The sequence below is a fragment of the Heloderma suspectum genome, chromosome 13 (assembly GCF_057233095.1).
Source record: "Heloderma suspectum isolate Gila_16-S chromosome 13, 16-S_ref, whole genome shotgun sequence".
Lineage (NCBI taxonomy): Eukaryota > Metazoa > Chordata > Lepidosauria > Squamata > Helodermatidae > Heloderma > Heloderma suspectum.
This window is the reverse complement of record NC_139470.1, coordinates 4,742,649-4,761,383: the sequence shown is the minus strand read 5'-3', so window position 1 is coordinate 4,761,383 and position 18,735 is coordinate 4,742,649. Positions and strand designations below refer to the sequence as shown.

Here is an 18,735-nt window from a genome sequence, read left to right as displayed (position 1 = left end):
AAAACTCCCTGGAAAAGACCCTGATGCTGGGAAAGACTGAAGGCCAAAGGAGAAGGGGATGGCAGAGGATGAGATGGCTAGATAGCATCACTGATGCAATGAATATGAACTTGAGCACGCTCCGGGAGAGAGCACAGGACAGGAAGGCCTGGCGTGCTATGGTCCATGGGGTCACGAAGAGTCGGACACGACTGAACGACTGAACAACAACAACAACAAATTTGTATCCAGGCTAATCTTAGGGTGGCCATGTGTCCTACTTTACAGACAGCAGTCCAGTATTTGAAGATGTGTTCTGTTTGAAGGGCTGTCCAGCCCAATTTCAGTTTAAAGATAAAGAACCCTAAGAAGGGAGAACAGAGCTTGAAGTTGCCTAATGAACAGCTAGCAAATGGGCAGCAGATGCAGCAGGAACACAAGTCACTTACGGCACAATCCTATGAAAAAAGCCCTACAACTCCCATGGCTGGGGAATGTTGGGAGTTGTAGGGCTTTTTTCTGCCTAAACATGCATAGGGTTGCGCCCTTAGTCACAGTCTTCCTCAACAGAGATGTATTGTACCTCAGTTTAAATCAGAGTAATTATTTTTAAACGTTCATCTATACCTATAAAATGCAAAGTAGTGCCGTCTTTCGGGCCCTATTTTTGGCAATGCATAAGTGGCTACCTAATCTTGCCTGAATACAGGTGCTGCACAGCAGCCCATATACGTTTAGTAAAGTTTCTACACATTTGCTACTTTTTAAAGAAAATGTGTATGTTCAGGGTCAACCGTTGAAACCACTTGGGCCGAATCATGCCCAGCTTGAGGCACCACCCGCTCCTACTCTCACCAGCCTAGAAGCTACAGAAGCCTAGAGTCTTTAGCAATGCCACTAGCTGTGCGGGCGGCTTTAAGGAGGTCAGAACGGAGGCGCAGCTGCCCCACTACCCGTTTTCAAAGTGGCCAGATCTAGAGAAGTAGTTGCCCAGAACTGGGCCTGCTGTGGATGCGTCAAGGCCGTGGCCGCAGTAACGGCTTAATCGCCCCCGCCCGCCCCGCCCATGATGCCTCGAGCGCGGCGGCGCTGCTCCTCACCGCGCCGCAAGGGGGAGCTGCCGGCCTCAGTCCCCTTCAGCGGCCGTTCGGCCAGACTCCCGTCATGCCTTGCGCTTTCTCCGTAGTTACCCATCCTTGGGCGTCTAGCTGTTGCCTAGGCTGCAGCGGCCTAGCCGAGGGCCGAGCGCCCGCATGGGGTGCAGAGCGCCGCCGCCGCCGCCATTGCCGAGGCGGATCGCGTTCTTTCTCTTACTGCTGCCGATTTCCTCGTGTCCCGCCGTGCCGACGAGCGCAGCCCCGAGTCCCGCCGCTCCACCTTCGGCGACTCACCGAGATGGGGCCACCGGTTCGGTGCCAGCGCCCGAAGGGACCACCGGCTCGGGGCCGACAGCAGATATGCCTCTTCCCTCAACCCCCGGACCCAGCCAGGGCTCCCCGGGCCTCGGAGAGGAAACCCCCACGGCGGCACCCACCCCGGGCCTCACTAGCCCCGTAGCGACTGCCGCCCCCCGCCCCACTGCGGAATCCCCCAGTTACGGATCCAGCCCGGTGGGGACTCCCCGTCGTGGTCCCTGGCCTGCGCCCGTGACCGACGGTGAGCCCCGTCCCAGCACCTCTAGATGGGGTGGAAATAGGATCAGTGCGGAGGATGGAAACTGTACGGAGATGCGGGAAAGGCGAGAGAAGACGCAGGAGGAGGCAGTTGTCATAGGAAGTCGGTGGAGCCTCCCCATGCAGAAGCAGTCCGAGCAGCGGGTCCTGGGGCAAAGAACAGAGCCGGGAGGCAGCTGTCACTTCATGGACCTTTGGTCTGATCGGCAGGGCAGGGCCCAATGGCTGAGTGTACCTGGCTGACACACCTCACAGTTTTAAAATCAAAGGCAAAGAATACCTTTGGGAATCGGGAGCATAATTTCATTTCATTTATTATATTTCTATACTGCCCAATAGCTAAAGCTCTCTGGGCGGTCTACAGAGATGAAAAACCTTAAAAATACAGTATTATGCATAATATGAAAATAGCGTAGCTACAGATATATAAACAGGGCAGACACACGTACACACACATCAAACACTTTAGTAAGAGTAACTTCTACTTATTTTTGAATGGCTTTCCTCCCGTATTACAGACCAGATTTATATAAGTGCAAAATGCTGGCAGGAAAGAAGCCTTTGGATGGCTATCTTAAAAGGAAGTCCTTGAAACTTCCTGGTTTTGTGAATCTGTATATAATAGTATAAACCCAGGGTAGGCAATCCAGTGCCCTCCAGATGTTTTGGACTACAACTCCCATAATCCCAACCATTGGCCATGCTGGCTGGAGCTGACGGGAATCGTAGTCCAAAATGTCTGGAGGGCACCATGTTGCCTACCCCTGGTATAAACAGATTAATTTTTGAAACGGTACACTCCTTAAGATGCACTACTATTTTGCTATCCAAAACTTTGTTTTTAGTGGCGAAATTGTGTGTCTGTGACCTCCTGGTGGATCAGTGTGATGTAAATTGCTGCTGTGACCCTGTCTGCACTGCTGTAGATTTCAGCCTCTTCACTGAATGTTCAGTTCCTGTTGTCACGTAAGTGTCTGTGCAAATAAGAAATTTGAAGGTGCATTTTAGAGTGGATTCAGATGTTCAAGTAGGGTTTGTGCTGCAGCCTATATGTGACGGTACCACTTCAGAATGTATGGAGTAGAGTTTGCTTGTCTGTTTAAGCAAAAGCACAGTATCTAAGCCTGCTGTAGTGCTTCTTGAAGTAAAAGCTTCTGAATGGAATGGAAATAAGAGCTGGTTCAAATACACAGTTTTGGTGGCACAGTTCTCTCATAGGACTGTACCATATATTCTGTATACTCTCAGAATATGTGGGAGGTAATTTCTCTGGATGATTCCCCACATCAGAATGTCCTTGAATGTGATAACCCAGCACATTAGGCAGATAGCTAAATTAAAAGGGTTCTCCCTGATGTGCGAGTCTTCTGTGTGAAGGGAGATATTTGATGTGGAGATGCTTTTAGAAAAATGATCCCCCCCCTCGCCATTGTGTATTCTGAAGTTGTATACAACCCCATGAGAGCCAAAAGTTACATCTCTGAATTGGTTCTTATTTCTTTTCAATTCAAGAGCTTTTACTTCAATGGGAACAGACCATGATTTTAGCTTGCATGTTAAGAATTGTTGCTGCATCCATACATACATTGAGGACTTTGTATCTGAAATGTCTTAGTCATAAGAATGTTTTACCTTGGAGGACATATTAACAGGAATGTGTTAAAAAGGAAATCTAGATTTAGCAGCAAGGTAGCTGAGATTCTAGGCTAAAAGCTGAATTCTGTATGCTGAAAACCAGGCAAGCTGAGCAGAGTTTGCTCATGTATTCTAATGTTGCCAAATGTTGGCTAACCAGGAGAAGAACTGTGTAGATGTCTCAACCTCCTTTCTGGCTTCTGGCATATCACTTTCTGGCATTGCCCAACAGTTTTCAAGCTTGTCTTGCAGCTGTAATGGGTCAGACAACTCTATTTTAAATGCAACGTAAAATGTAAGCTGAAGTTTCCTATATGTGCTGAATCCTGCGTTTGCACAATACGATAACCAAAGCACTACACCCCTTGTAGTTGAATGCCTAATTTGATGTTGCTGATTTTTTTTTAAAAGTGCATTCTTACTCTCCTTCTGGAAAGAATAATTTTAGACCCACTGAGTTGTGTTTTTTTTTTAAGGATGTCCTTATATATAAAGCATGTACTATTCATGTCCATTACAGTCCCCATTCTGTCTGATTAGTGTGCTGGGCACTGTACATGTGGAACATCCCACTGATTTCATCTTTGGGCATTCGAGCTACTCTCCTCCCAATAACTGTTTATGCTTCTGGTGGTTTTGTGCATTGTGAATTTGACAACCAGGTAAAGCTATGCTGGCTGGTGGTATTCCTGCTAAGTACAAATATACTAACGAGTTTTCTTGTTGCAGGCTTCAGGTCTTGAAACATGTACCTCTTTCACATTATTTTTTTAAAGTGTGTTCAAAATAGCAGTATGAATTCTCAGGACAAAAGGCCGCATTTATCAAACTGCTCCCCTCTCCTCCCCTCCCCACTGATACATCAGCCCAATCTTGCTGTGAAGGCTTATTCTCAGCTCCTTGGAACTGACTCACTCCATCACCTGGGATTGATGCTTTCCATTGTTATGGCACACAATGCTGATTTGCCACCCACATTCAGGTACTTTCAGCATTATTAGAGACGTCAAAGTGAAAGCTTCCTGAATTCTAGATGAAAAGAAACGTGGCCTTGCTGATAGAGAGGCAGCACATAACGTTTCTGTGCTGTTCCCTCTGGAAAGCACTGCTAAAATGTGGCCACTTTACAATACCAGATTACAAAGAAATATTCCTGGCCCTCTAGAATAGCCTTCCCCAACCTGGTGCCCTCCAGATGTTTTAGAATTCGGTTCCTATCAACCCCAGCCAGCATGGCTAATGGTCAGGAATGATGGGAGTTGTAGTTCAAAACATCTGGAGGGCATGACTTGCAATCATGAACCTCTGGAGGGAGGTTCAGAGGATGGCAACAAGGGAAGAGGGACCTTTTTGGTGGAATTGTGCAATGCTGTCCCCATGGAAGGTCTGCTGGCACCAGCGTTGTCATCTATTCAGCAACAGGTTAAGACTCCACTCTCAGGCATTTGATGGCATACAATGAGGTTATTTATGTCTGTTTTATTGGGTCCTGCTATTTTATTTCAAGTGTTTTTTAGCTGTTTTAAACTGGTTTTAATTTTAGTTTGTCAAAGATTTTATATTATGTTTCTCTGTATTTCAGATAGTCATTTCTGTGAACCGCCCAGAAAGCTTTGGCTGCTGGGTGGTATGGAAATGAAAGGAAGGCGTCTACCCCGCTCCACACCCCTTCTGTATTGGTGGCAAGAGTCTTGTAATGAGTAATTTTTATCGTTTATGTGCCTTGTTTTTAGAACTGGAGACCTGAGCTGCAGGCTCTAGTAGGACATGGCTGCTGCAGTACCATGGCAGGCTCCAGAAGTGTTCCCTCCCGGCAGGCTGTTCACACTCCATATCCTAAAGATTTCCTATGTGTAAATAGATTGTATTTTTAAAAAAACTTCTTTCCCCCCTGCCTCCCCTTTGGAGAGGTGACAGTCAGCTCTGCAGGCAGCAAGAAGCTCTCTATTCAGTAGACCCAGCAGCGTACCTCCCCAAGAGGATATTTCAGTTAGCCGACAAGGTCAACCCCAGCATATTCTGCATTCAGACTGCCAACTGTAAGTAGCACCAGGTCAGGTGTAAGCTTCTTCAAAAGCCTTATGTCAAGGGCTGAAATGATGAGGGAGAACGAGAAAGGCTGGGCACTGTGTGTGTGTGACAGAGAGACTGATAGACACATGCAGTATACCCCTGTGTTGTCCCCAGCCTCTGGCATCTGGGTATTTTGAGCAAAGGTGCAGGCAAATGTGTTTGATTACATAGTGATTGAGGGAAGCATTTAACAGAATTTAATCTCAGCCCGAAACTGTTTTCGGTGGCATGTCCGAGACTTGCATGGAGGATAGTACAGGTCATTTTATCTATCTTATTTGGATGTATAGCCAGCCCCATCCTGAAGGCTTGAAGTGTGTTAAAAAAACAAGACTCTCATCTGGTCTGCACAACAAACTGGCTCACCGTGGGTTATTTAATCCCCAGTGAACCATAGTGCATGCCAGGCACCATTTTAAATATGCAACCTCCAATCAGTCGGCTGCCATGTCATGCAAAGCCTGTCAGTGTGGGTTATTTGAGGGGTAAACAACTCTTGGATAACCTTTGGTTTGTAGTAGGGTTGTGTAACCCTCAAATAACCCACGATGGCTGGGTTCACACAACACAGTACTCCCACAGTCATCCCAATCAGGGGTTGCATATTTAAAATGGCACTCGGCACACACCGTAACTTACCAGGGATTGAACAACCCATGGTGAACCCGAAGTATCATGCAAAGTGGGTCTCAGTCAAGTAAAATATGACTTGAATGCATTTGTATTAGCTTCTGCTCCAGTCTTCCAGCCATGGTTAAGCTGTTTTCCTGGGCATTATGATTCTGCAGGTGTTCATCGGGATATAAAATAGAATCTCTCCCAGTAAAGGCTGTTGGCTCCGATGTCAGTGGGGTGATAAATCCACTCTAGGCTTCAGTCAGAGCCAGTAAGAACTCTAAGAGCGCTATCCAAGGTGCAAAGCTTTTTTAGAGTTCTGCCTGGTTCTGACTGAAACCAGGAGGGGATCTACTGCCTCACTGACATCGGAGCCATCAGCCTCCACTGATCTCTCCATCTTAGAGGTCAGCCCCCACCAAGGAAGGAACATCACTTTCCCTTCAGCCTGAGTACTGTGACCCTTCACATTTGCTCATAGAACTATCTATGCCTTATTTCTGATCGGGTTTTCTCCATGTGATCCCAGACAAGGAAGAACTTCTATGAATCTCAGTAGTTTTTAGTGAAATCAGTCCTAATATGCCATTGTTACTGCAATTAAATGTGATCCACTGAACTTTTCTTTATTTTTTTCTGGCAGACAAAGCTGCCTTGTCTTTTCAGGATCCAGAAATACCCACTTCACAGAATTTTGATACGTTGCTTCAGCAATTTGGTGGGGACAGCTTTGGCACTGAAAATGATCTTGCACTGACAGTTGAATCAGACACCTGGCATGCCACTGATGCAGACAAGACCAACAGATATGAAGTAAAGAGGAAAAGATCTCACACGTTGTATCTGCTTTGTTGTACCTGTAACCTGTTAGAATGGCCATAAAAACTGGCCATCTCCAGTGGTGTTGTGCCACTGAAGATTAGAACGTTAGGCTAGAGCATATCAGCGGCAAGAGGCTAATGTGTATCTTGTGTCACTTCTTACATGTAGAAAATGAAACCTGTGTGTTTTCTGTTGACAGTTTAAGGATCCTATACAGACTTCAGATGGGTTTCTAAGGCTGCCTGCTCCTCTCTTCCTTTCCCAGTGCACTCACAGTAACCCTGCAGGTCAGAGAGAATGCCCTGCCTTTTGCTGGCTCTTTCCGTGCAACAGTTTGGGGGTGTCTACTTGAATATCACCTTCGTCCTTTCTGGAGAACCCAGCTGGGGATCATTGTGTCTGTTACAGTGAGCTACAGCCCGTGCTACAAGTCTTTAAGGTGCATCTGGACTGTGGCTGCTCCTTTGAAATGCATTGCAGCAGTCTCACAGTTCTTTGGAGAATGTTTTCTTTCCAAAACTTGGGATCTTTTCTTGTTCCAGTTATTTTTGTCGTGAACCGAGGATGGGAATTTGGAACTTCGAAACTGGGTTGGGTGGGGAGAGAGAAATGTGGAGAGGCAGAGGGGTAGAGAAAGGGAGGCGGTTTCTTAGGAACCTGAGAGTGGCCTTAGGTTGTTGGTGGAGTGTCCCGGGTTCATCTCCTACATCTAGCATGGCTAGGAAGACCTTCTGGGCTGCTTCATGCATAACAAGCCAGAATTGCTTTGGCTTAACATTCATGAATGCCGCACCGGTGTATGCTGCCCAATTTCTTCTGCTTGGCTCCTCCTATCTAATGTGTAATAGTGTTTGGTGCCTGCCTGCCAATCTATGAAGTTTTTCTGGTGATTCTCTTGTGTTTTGTGGTTTCTCCAGGGTTTCTAGTGAACCAGGCTGTGAAATGCAACACGATGTTCGAGGCAGACAACTGCACCACCATTCCAGCACTCAGCATGCAGTTCTACATCAATTCTAACATTTTGGCTGTGAGTGTTTATTTTGAGAGTCATCAGAAAGAGTGGGATTTTGTATGTAAAAAATGGAGGAACAGGGAAAGAAGTCAGGATTACAGGTCTATTTGGTTTTCATTCAGAAATAAATGTTCACACCATTTTTATTTGTAGGTATAATTAAGACTTGCAGGACCCCTGGTTCACTGACATAAACACAGATATTAGGGATGGGGGTGTAACTGCTCACCACTTCTCCCCTCCCCCAAAAAAGGCTGTGTCTGAAATGCTGCTTCTTCCTTTGTTCCCATTAGGTACCAAATTCAAGGCAAATGGTACGTGTCTCTTTATTCTGATTTTTGACTGATTTTCTGTTTATTTGTGGGCACATGGTACACACAGTCTCTTGCCACATGAATGTTACAATTAAGGGATAACTGGATGATTACCTCTGATTTGACCTTCCAAGTTAAATCTCTTTTTTAGCAGATTGATAGTAAACTTACATTGTGTATATATACCTTTATAGTGTGAAATTGCTCTGCATGTGTGCAGGCAGGTGTGAGCATAGAATCATAGAATAGTGTCATAGAATAGTTGGGTTGGAAGGGGCCTATAAGACCATCGAGTCTTATGCATGTATGTGGGTGTATGCAAGAGCCAGAGGTGTAAGATTCCTGGAAGTACTGAAGCTGGCAGGGGCGGAATCTTTTTCCCCTTTTGTGTGTGTGTTGGGGGTGGGCAGGTAGGAGATGCACATTTGGGGAAAAACTGAAATAGAGGTCATACTTATCACACCAAAACTTGCGTTACTGTTTTAACATGTTAAATGCATCATTTATAACTTAGCATATAAAATTGTACCGTTTGACATATTAATGATGTTTACAGAGCAATCCTATGCATGTTTACTCAGAAGTATGACCTACTCTGTTTAGTGGACCTTAGTTCCCAGTAAGCATGTATAGGATTACAACTTCAAGAGCATGACTGTTTACAGTGCTACCTGATACATGTCTACTCCGGCTGAATTGCGTTCAATAAGATTTACTACTAGGTAAGTGTACAAGATTGCAGCCATGATTTCATATAAGCAGACAGTAGTTTCTAGCATTTCCAGACTAGCATCAACGTTTCTAGCATCAAAGACTAGCTTCCAGCATCAGAGTAGAAGGCAAGAAGCAATTTGTGAAAAAGGAAGGCGCTGTACGCTCCTCTCCTGAAGAAGGCAAGACCCTCTAGGCAAAGAAATGCACCTTGGATTGGTCTGTTGTACGTGTCTCCAATCGACACAGGAGTTACTATTCTCTAATGCCAGACATTGTCTCACATACAAATCTTCTTACTATACATTTTGAGTGAGTAAAACTGTCAGGTTTCCTGGTCCCCCCAGTGCACATGCTCAGGCAATCTGACACAGGACCCCCAAATCAATGAGATTTCTTTATTGCAGGGAATCCCACAGCAAAGGCTTAATGGTTACACTCTTCAGAAATCATATAGCTGATGGTCAGTAGCTGTAAGCTCTATGTAATTCCAGAACAGTCCAAAGCGAAACACTACTACCATGACTGAGATCCTCATCAACGTGGTTTCTCTGTTGCCATCTCCACAGTTCTGAACACAAGGGAAGGGACTCTGGATTTCTGGGTACCTAACCCAGACAATCTTTTCACAGGGTTCCAACCCCGGACATGGAAAGGGAATGATTCCTGGAATGAACCCATCAGGCAATCAAGGGATAACTTCTTGAAAGACCTAAACAACCCACACACATAGAGAGTCCAACTTTGAATCTTTTGTTGTTAACTCCAGGCAACATGGTCAAGGCCCATCAAGATCTTAGGAAGGGCATACCCACACACACAAGGAGTTCCAGCTTTTGCATTGGCAACTCCACACTACTTGAGTTCTGGCAGAGGGAAGTCCAAAAGTCGTAGATCAAACCCAGCCTGCCATACACTGAGCTGACTCCAAACACAAACACGCAATCCACAGCAATGAGAGTTCAAATCTATGAAAAGCCTCACAGTACTTTTCATGGCAAGTCCTTAACAATCCAAAGTTCCAGTCCATATGGAGAGTACTTCCAAAAGCCCAGACAATGATGGATCCAAACAGAGAAGGCTTTGGGCAATGAAGACGAGATGTTCCTAGCAAAGGCTCTTCGCCTTTGCATCAGGTTAAAAGGGAAGGCGTGACTGTAGGACACCCCCCCCCCCACATCCCTTGACAGATAAGGGCCTTTAGCCTTTCAGCAAGGCCCCTGTCTGAATAGGGTGTCACTGCTCAGCCCTCCAGCAGTGACGCTTCAACCTGGGCAACTCTCCTGCAAACCACACCCCTCCTCTGTTAGGTTCTCACGGGCAGCTTCCAGCCTCCCTGCCTGCCAAGGCCACACCAGCAGGTAGACAAGGAGTTGGGTGACTCCCCCTGGCTCTGCACTGAGAACACTGACAGAGATAAGCTCACACAGACTGACATTCCACACACTGAATAGGCCCAGTCCCTTCCAGACTACTTCTAATCAAATCCCGGCTATAACCTACAAGGCCCACTGCAGTACTGAAGCTGGGCCCTGACATAAACCTTGTCTTAAAACGGATTACGCTCATTCCCAAAGAGAAAATATTTCCTAGCATTTTTTTTTCAGCATTCCCACAAATGTCCGATTTTTCCATCCGACCAGATTTTTCTGGGGGTTTTTCCTGGGCCCTCATGTCTCTAGTGAGGGTACGTGTGTGTGTATGTGCGGGCACGAGGGCGCGTGTGTGAGCGCATACGAGTGTGAGTTTGGCCCTCTGTGGCCAAGGTATTCTAACGCCTTGGCCACGCAGCTACCAACCAGCTCCCGGCCTTCCTCCCAGTCTCGGAGCTGGGGACATGGCAGGGATCAAAGCTGAGGATGCTGGTCGCTCCCTGTGCTCGCCAGAGGGTGGTGCCATGACTCACTATGGCGAGTGGTGATGTCCTTGAGAGTGCACCCCGTTACTTTCTCCCATGTAAGCAAGTGGTTGCTGCTGCTATCTACGGGAAAAAGTAAATGGCTGCACTTGGGGACACAGTAATGATGAGGGCAAAGGCAGCTCCTCCCCGAAGCCAGGTGGCCCAGGACATAATCACTGCTGTGGGTAAACCATATATGTGTCAAGATCTGCTTTTTCTAGCTTGTGTAGAAGACAGTGAGCTATCTCATCAGCTATTAAGAAAAAGTAGCAACTCTTTGTCTGCTGAGGCTGCTCGGTTATATTTTCAGGTGAACATTACTATCCAGTCCATCACTGTGCAGACTCTGGAGGGGCTGCGCACGCGTCTGGACAACTTCGGTGCTCTACTTCCTGCGTTAAACGGTCAGTCATGCATCAACTCAGTTCTTGAGGTAGGTGTCCGATTACCTTTTCCGCTCTGCATTTCTTGAGAAGATAAGAGTAACAGCTACTTAGTTGCGGAAACCAAATGACTTGTAGGACTGTGAACAAGCGCTTCATCGAATCGAAAAGCTGGGGGAGATAGACAGATGGTCGGATCAACTCACTTGATGTTTATTGAAATAGGTGCTCATCTTTTCTCTAGATTTGCAGTTATTAGCATAAAAACAGATACATTGCCAGCAGTAGTGAAAAGTGCCAGTTCGAATGGATAATTGATTAAAAAAACACACCAGTGCCTCCAATGCTGTCCCAGGAAACCCATGCCATGCCTTCATTCGGTTAGTCACATGCCCTTTCTCCACAAGATAGTGCCCAAAGCAGTTTGTAATCTATTATATTAACAACAATAGACATAGCACTTCAAAACCTACCATAAATGATCAAACCACAGCTCAGAACCTACCTACCTCTTCCATGAAGCATTTCCCTCACCCACAACTGTGAAACAAAGCCTGAGCATATGGAAACACATTTGCTTGCTTTCCATCTTTGGTTACCTTGGCTTCTTTCTCTCCCCGTCCCTTCCCGCCCTCCCGGTCTAAGTTTAAATCGTAAGCTCTTGGGGCAAGGACATCTATTTTGCTTGTGTTACGTGGTAAAGCAGTATGAACACTACGGGCATAATACAAACAATAAGCAGGAGTTTATTATTTGTATTCCTAGCTGGCCTTCCCACTAATTACTTTGCATAATGTTCTTTGTTTTTCAGGCAAGTTATCTTATCACCTTCACAGAGGCAGGCGAAATAATTGGTGCGGCTGTGTCTTTGGTCCTGGGAACCGTTAACATGGCGGCATCTTTTGTACAGCAGACCTTTGAGATCCGTTTCATTCAGGTAACTTCCCAAAGTATTTTTAATTATTTCTTTAGGAAGCCAGATTTTAAAAATACACATCCTTCAGAAAAATAGGTGATGGCGCTGGAAGAAAACACAGCTTTCTCAAAAAAGGAGGGAGTTCAGTAACCTGTGTTTAAAATTCTCCCAAGTGTGCTCTCATTTCCTTCACAGCCCAAAGTCTGAAAATTATTCATATCTGTGTGCCTTCCGCATGAGGTTGAAGCAACAACAATAATATGAAAACAGTTATTGAAATAGTTCAGTGCTTATTAAACAATGATTGATGAAGCATTTATAATCCTAAGGGAGAATTTTCATATTAGTTGTTTTGCATTCAAAACAAACAGCTAATGGAAAGTAAGTAGTGTTAAACCTTGTATGTCGGTTTGTTTTTTTAAATAGCAAGATACTCGGCCTGTTTCTCTCAGCGGAAGCCCTGGTTATGTTGTTGGACTACCGATCAAGGCTGGAGTTAGGTCGACTGGATATCCTTTTCTCTTTATCTAAACATAGCTTATAACAGGTCTCCAAAATTCTCCCTGCCTGGAAAAATGATAGTGAGAAACGTTGCTTTGTTCCATCCTGAACTGATGACAGTAGACGTGGACCCCAGATGGGGGCGCATATGCTGAACAGCCATTTCCAGTTTTTGTCCTGGAGAGAAATGGCAGGAAAGCTAGTGCAGAAGTGCGGCATCAGCAGCAAATGTGCTGCTGTGCCTCCTGGGTTCTCTTGGCCTGAATAAGCTGTGGGCACTTGATGCCAGGAGTTCTGCAAGGGTTACAGCCGAGGCTTTTCATTCTCAGCCTTGCTTTGTCTTTCTGAACCTTGTTGCCACACCCACCATTCAGCGGGGCTGTAGGAACCCACATCGTATCCCATCCTCCCAGAGAGTTCAGGCTCACTCATAGAATTTGGGTGGGATACTGGAGAGCAGGTTGGATATTATGGCATTGGCCAGATGTTCCAGCATTGAGAGCGAGCTGGTAGGGATTGCCCTCGCATGGCTGTCTGCATTTGGGGGAAGGGACAGTGGTTCAGTGGCAGAGCTCCTGCTTTGTGTGTAGAAAATCCCCAGTTTGATCCCCAGCATCTCCAGTTGAAAGGGCCAGGTAGTGGGTGATGGGTAAAACCCTTTTCTGCCTCACAACGTGGAGATGGAGCAGACAGTACTGAGCTAGATGGACAAACAGGCTGATCTGGTATAAGGCAGCTTCCTCTCACAAGGCAGTTCAAAGATTCAGTCGTTTTATAGTTTGTTTGTTTTCCCTTAACTCTTTGCGTTTACCTCTGGAATCATTCAGAGTGCGAATGAAGGAGGCCAGCTTACCATAATGAAAAGCACATCCACTCAGGATTGTTTAGCTGTAGAAGGAATCAGAACTCCGGTATTGTTTGGATACAACATGATGTCTGGATGCCAACTACAGTAAGGACAGAAGCAGGCCATTTACTAAGACATGCAATTTCTCATCGTTATTTTGATGCTTAAGAACGTCTTAACACAAACGTCTCACTTAGCAAGATGGCAGAGTTGCCTGCCATTGGGTGTTGACATCTTGAATTTCTAGCACATACCCAATGGATATAACAAACACGATCCATTACATAGAATGACACCTCTCCAATGCAGAGCACATCTGGGTCCCTTCTTCCAATAACCCTTGTTGTGTGTTTTTATGAAAATTTTTATGCTTGACTTGACAAGCAGTCAAGTCGTCTCTCCCCACAACTTCAGCTAGCAAAAGTGATTGGGAAGCTGATGGCTACCAGATCCCTAGGGGGGAGAAGTGCTTGCCACCCTCCATTCAAAGTGGCCTTCTAGCCATAGTAGTTGCCAGCCAATGTTACCTGCTGTTTAGGCAATTGCTTGTTAACACCCCAAAGATTCCCTCTTAGCATTTCTGCTCACCTGTTTAAAACAAGTACAATTCAGTTGGTGACTCAGGCAAACAAAGAGAGAATGATGCAAACGGTCCAAGTCAGCCTTCCCCAACTGGTGCCCTCCAGCTTTGTTGGACTACGCCTCCCAGCATGCTCCAGCCAGTTGGGGAAGGCCGGTCTAAGTGATTTATTGGATTTCTTTCTCCCCTTCATACCATGTATTATCAGAACGTATCCCCTGCCCTTGAATCAGATCAGTAGCATTATCCTACTAAGCGACAGAAGAGCACCAGATGACAGGGGCTACTAGTGTCGCTGCTTTACAGAGCATGTTTATGGGCAGTGGGTGATAGGCTGCCATCGAGCAGTGTTGACTTGGCGATTTTCTTTCCCCAAAGAATTACCAAGGATATGGACTGCAAGCTCTTGGCCCCAGCACTCCTAAATGCGCTGAAGGGTCAAAACTTTCCAGATTGCGTGGCCTCATTTGGAGATTCTCTGCCCCAGAATGGACTGGACTGGGTGCAGATTTATTACAATGTCACCAAAGCGGTAAGAGGTCACCCACCCTGGCTTATGTTAACATGGGCAGTTTCTTTCCCTCCAAGAATTGTCCTAGAACAAAAGCCCTCTTAAGGACCTGATCTCCTTCAAGTATTTTGGTTGCTGGGATGGGAAATCCAAATTATCCCCCACCCCCACCCCCCGATTAACAGAGACCATAGACTGAGAGGGTGAGGACCCCAGGTTAGCCGTGACACAGAAGGGTGTAGTTATTTTACTTATTTATGGCTCAGCAGGATTTGAATCTCTGTGTTTTTTTTTAAAGACCACCTGCGAAATTCCTGTCTCGTTTGAATTAGAAGTGAAATGGACTAAATATGGCTCCTTAGTTAACCCCCAGGCTAAAATCGTGAGCATCACAGTGACAGCGATGACAGCGGCCTTACCCCAGGTGGGTGGTGATCTCCTGTGGTGGAAGGAAATGTAGCAACACGTTGGGTGTATTTTTAACTAAAGTGCTCGTTCCAAGCTTGCAAGGTACTGTGTATATGTGAGACAGATGTCTGGCCAATGAACCTGGCCTTTCCCATGGAAAGGGAACTCTTGGTGCACTGCAGTGTGTTAAGGGCTTTTTCTTCATGCTTCAGCGCTAAAGGTGGGATTGAGCTGACTGCCCCCCACAAGCTTTGAAGGGAAGCTTTCTGGACTCTGGGGGAGCGGTAGGAGGCATGCTGCTAAGCATTCTTCCTCATTTTAGCTTTAATGCTGTCTGTAGGAAGGGAGACTGTGGCTGAAACCACACACCATCCCTCTTGCTTAGCTGGAGGAGAGAGCAAGGCCCTTCTGATCAGCCTGCTGCCCCCTCCCATCCTACAGCCATTCCGCATGGTAGGAAGGGACCTGTCTATTGGCCTATTCTGATCTCTTTGTACTGTATGTTTTTTTAACATTGAATTTTTCTTTTGGAAAAGAAAAGAGGGATATACTCTCTCAACTACTGTTGAAAACAGCAGTATTGTGTTGTCCACCCACCGCCCCTCCCATAACACAAAGAACTACTTACCTCACATCTTGATGTCATTGCTCTGAATGCATATGTGCGCCCCTTGTAGCAGCCTGTGATGCAAAAACGCACAGTGTAATGACAACAGCACCTGAAGTATGCTGTTCTGCATGGGGGGAGGGGCCACAAGATGCAGAATTGCCATTTTTAGTGGCAGCACAGTCTTGCTTACGCTGTCTCTCTCCATCCAGTTGGCCCCACTATTTGCCTAAGTCCTAGCAGATAAAGCTGGGGCTGGAATTGAGCCGGGGGCTGCCAGTTTCCTGTTGCTGGTTTAAGCAGGGCCATGTGCTTCAGTATTAGAAACTCAGAATGGGTATGATCTAATAAATAGGCAGTTTGTAGAAATGTATTCTGTTTCCGCTAATCATGGGAATGGGCAAAGAGCTAGGCAGGGTCCCAAAGCTACACCCCATGACTACTGGGAACCCTCCTCAACCTCTCCCCAGTTACTCGGATTTCATTGAAAGTATGAACCCTTTTCTCCTGCCATGAGGACTAGGATTTTTTAAAATAAGATGGGTTTTTATAGAAGCTTTATTCTGCACTTGTTCAGAATTATTACAGGAGCTTAGTGTCATTAGGTAGCTGCTGCATATTGGAAGTGGGAAGTTGTATGCATATGGATGTTTTCAAATTGCCTGGGAGACCCCCAGCATTCAACTTCCAGCTTCAAATGCTAGGCAGAAGTGAAACGTTTCTGCACTAAGCTCCTGTACGAAATGTACACAGCTTTGACTTCAAACCCTTCTCCCCGTGGATCCTTGTTGCCATGTATTCTGCTAGGTAGCCCCCAGCATCGGCACAATAATCTGCTTTGGACTTCATTCTGTGTAGGAAGTTAAACTCTTCTTTCTGTGTTCCTTTTGTTTATTTGGAGTGGGACCAGTTTGTGGAATACACATATGTGCCTCTCTTGCAGGTTGATTCAGGAAGCCAAAGAACCATCCAGATACTCAGTTCTGCCACTTTCATTGATGTCGCTGCACCTGCCGAGCCAGGTTACAAGGCTCGACCGACCATTGAGGCTAACTTGCCCTTTGACTTTTTCTTTCCGTTTGTTTAAAGTAAGTGTTGAGTCAGAGGGAGGCACCCTGCTTTTCCCCCCTTTTCTTTATTTTAAAGATAGGAGAAACATTTTTCAAGCTAGCATTCCAGTGGGATTGATAAGGATGTTTGTTGCACAAAGAAGATGAGCTGATCCCAGGATCATTGCCACATGTGCTTCTGACAGTGTCAAAGCAGAGTGAGTGAGTGAGAGAGAGAGAGAGAGAGAGGGAGAGTGTGAGAGAGAGAGAGAGAGAGAGAGAGAGAGAGAGAGAGAGAGACGGGAGGGATCCCAAATAAAGCCAAGATGGGCCTTGGCTGAGTTGGGTGAAGGGAAACGACAGCTCCAGCTCTCAGCTTCATCAACCAAGCTCTTTCATCAGCCATCACAGAAAGAGAGAAAGGGAGATAGGAGGGTGGCACAACCAAATGCAGCCAGACACAGGTTTTTTCTATGGAACCATGGAAGTATTGTGCAGGAGAGCTCAACATTTCTTGGGCCTAGGTGTCTCCGCTCAAATTGTTTTTCCTCGACAGCTGCAGCACAGCCGTCCCTCCTTACCCTTGAAATGTGGGAACAGTCACTGTATTCTGAAGTGCAGGGAATCGTAAAGGAAGGCGCCTTAGGCCAGGATGACCATAATCCCCTACTGCGAAGCTCCAGTTCCCCCACCCCAGTTAGGTTGCAGTATGTGCTGGATATTTTTTCTGGATTGGTTTTTCCCTCTTTACCATTCTTCAGACTATTACACCAAATTCCAGTCTTCACTTCAGTTCTCTCTGCTTGAAAAAGAGACAGCTTGTTATCAAACACTGCTTCATCCATTTCATGTAGCTGGAAACATAATTTCTTAGCTACCAGCTTCATCCCATGAGGGCTTTGCTAGGGCTGGGTTGGGGCTGGAGGTGGGGACAGGAAAGACTAGCTTTGACAGTTTGGCAAACTCAGTATTTACAAAGCACTTTCCCATTCTGTAAAATCTCCTCTCCCCATGTGTTGCACTCCCCACCTCCACCCTGGCAATTTGGCTTTTAAAAACAAACTTCCATTTGGTGCCACTGGAAGCTTTTTTCAAATCCTGATTGCTGGGATTGGGGGTGGGCAAGGAGGGGAGGCAGGGAGAGTGTGTGGAGTGGATGGATAGGATAGTGAAGAGTCAAAGTGAGAGAGTGGTCAGCAGTTATTTCTGGACAGCAAATGCAGTGTACATCAGAAAGTCTAAGGGAGAAGAAAGCCAAAATTAGTGGTAGGATATTTGGAGAAAGCTGCTGCCCTCCCAAACATATTTGTTTCCTCTCTTTGCATTGCAGACCTCCTCTTGGTACTACAGTTGTGACTTGCAACATTGTGAAACAATTAATGCCATCCTGTTATACAGATCTGGTTTTATTAAATATTTTTTGCTTTTTTTAAAACTGTACAGCTGTACAATTAAAGATTGGAATAATTGGTTTTCCAGTTTGTGGACTGTTTTACAACACTGAATCTCAAAGAATAATAGGGAAGAAGATTTCTATCGACAATGCAGAGAATATACAAAAGGATATTTTCAAAATGTCACAGTATGGAAAGAGTTAGCTTCTTGGTGCTGCAACTTACTCCGTGTACGGTTCTGCCCCAGTCTGGGCAGCCAGGCATCTATCTAGGCTGGCTGAGAAGCCCATGTTGCTTCAAAAGGTTGTTAAGCCTTTCAATTTCTAGCTCCTGTTGGACAAGAAGCATGTTAGTTTCCTGCAACCCTCACGACTTGGTCTTCCAGTCCTTTCCCCAGCCTTGAGATGCTTTTTTTGGGGGGAAAGCAAAGCTTAACAAAATGTCAAATGTTAGGGGGTTTGTAATGACCTCTGGTCAAACAGCTTTTCAAACACCTAAGATTATATAAAACAGAAAACCAGCCTAGGCAGATTAATCTACATAAATGCACAGCCTTAGATTAAAATGTACACACCCTTCCTTTAGGAACATCGGAAGCTGCCTTCTATGGAGCCAGACCCTTGGTCCATCAATCCCAGTATTGTCGACACTGACTGGCAGCAACAGCTCTCCAGGGTTTCAGGCAGGAGTCTTTCCTTGTCCCCCCGGAGAAGTCAGGGATTGAACCTGGGACCTTCTGCATGCAAAGCAGGGGCTCCACCACGGAGCCACGGCCCCTTTCTAAGCTTGTATGCTGCAATCGAGG

The 18,735-nt window shown here is 45.9% G+C and overlaps 2 protein-coding genes across 4 annotated transcripts in view; one reads left to right on the top strand and one right to left on the bottom strand.

Annotated features, from left to right (window-relative positions):
- The first annotated feature begins 1,196 nt into the window (after window positions 1-1,196).
- On the top strand, window positions 1,197-18,107 carry TCTN1 (tectonic family member 1). Its single transcript, XM_084819325.1, has 15 exons — window positions 1,197-1,635; window positions 2,498-2,618; window positions 5,196-5,326; window positions 6,619-6,788; window positions 6,997-7,084; window positions 7,715-7,824; window positions 8,103-8,123; window positions 11,045-11,167; window positions 11,929-12,054; window positions 12,460-12,542; window positions 13,346-13,486; window positions 14,340-14,493; window positions 14,771-14,896; window positions 16,431-16,575; window positions 17,867-18,107. The coding sequence occupies exons 1-14, from the start codon at window positions 1,233-1,235 to the stop codon at window positions 16,572-16,574; spliced, it is 1,941 nt and encodes a 646-aa protein (XP_084675451.1). The 5' UTR covers window positions 1,197-1,232; the 3' UTR covers window position 16,575; window positions 17,867-18,107.
- Window positions 16,385-18,735, bottom strand: part of HVCN1 (hydrogen voltage gated channel 1) — a 20,544-nt gene continuing 18,193 nt past the window's right edge. For 2 of the 3 annotated variants that reach the window (XM_084819328.1, XM_084819327.1), the window contains exon 6: window positions 17,923-18,260. In XM_084819328.1, the coding sequence (XP_084675454.1) occupies window positions 18,195-18,260 (66 nt within the window). In that variant the 3' untranslated portion in view covers window positions 17,923-18,194. Of the gene's footprint in view, window positions 18,261-18,735 lie in introns of all 3 variants that reach the window. The other variant, XM_084819326.1, reaches the window with a different exon arrangement.

Excerpts from the sequence above, each read along its gene's own strand:
- TCTN1 (XM_084819325.1), top strand. The coding sequence starts at position 1,233 with ATGGGGTGCAGAGCGCCGCCGCCGCCGCCATTGCCGAGGCGGATCGCG. Across the intron at positions 5,327-6,618 it reads CTGCATTCAGACTGCCAACT|ACAAAGCTGCCTTGTCTTTT; the intron begins GTAAGTAGCACC and ends TTTTTCTGGCAG. Across the intron at positions 14,494-14,770 it reads ATTACAATGTCACCAAAGCG|ACCACCTGCGAAATTCCTGT; the intron begins GTAAGAGGTCAC and ends TTTTTTTTAAAG.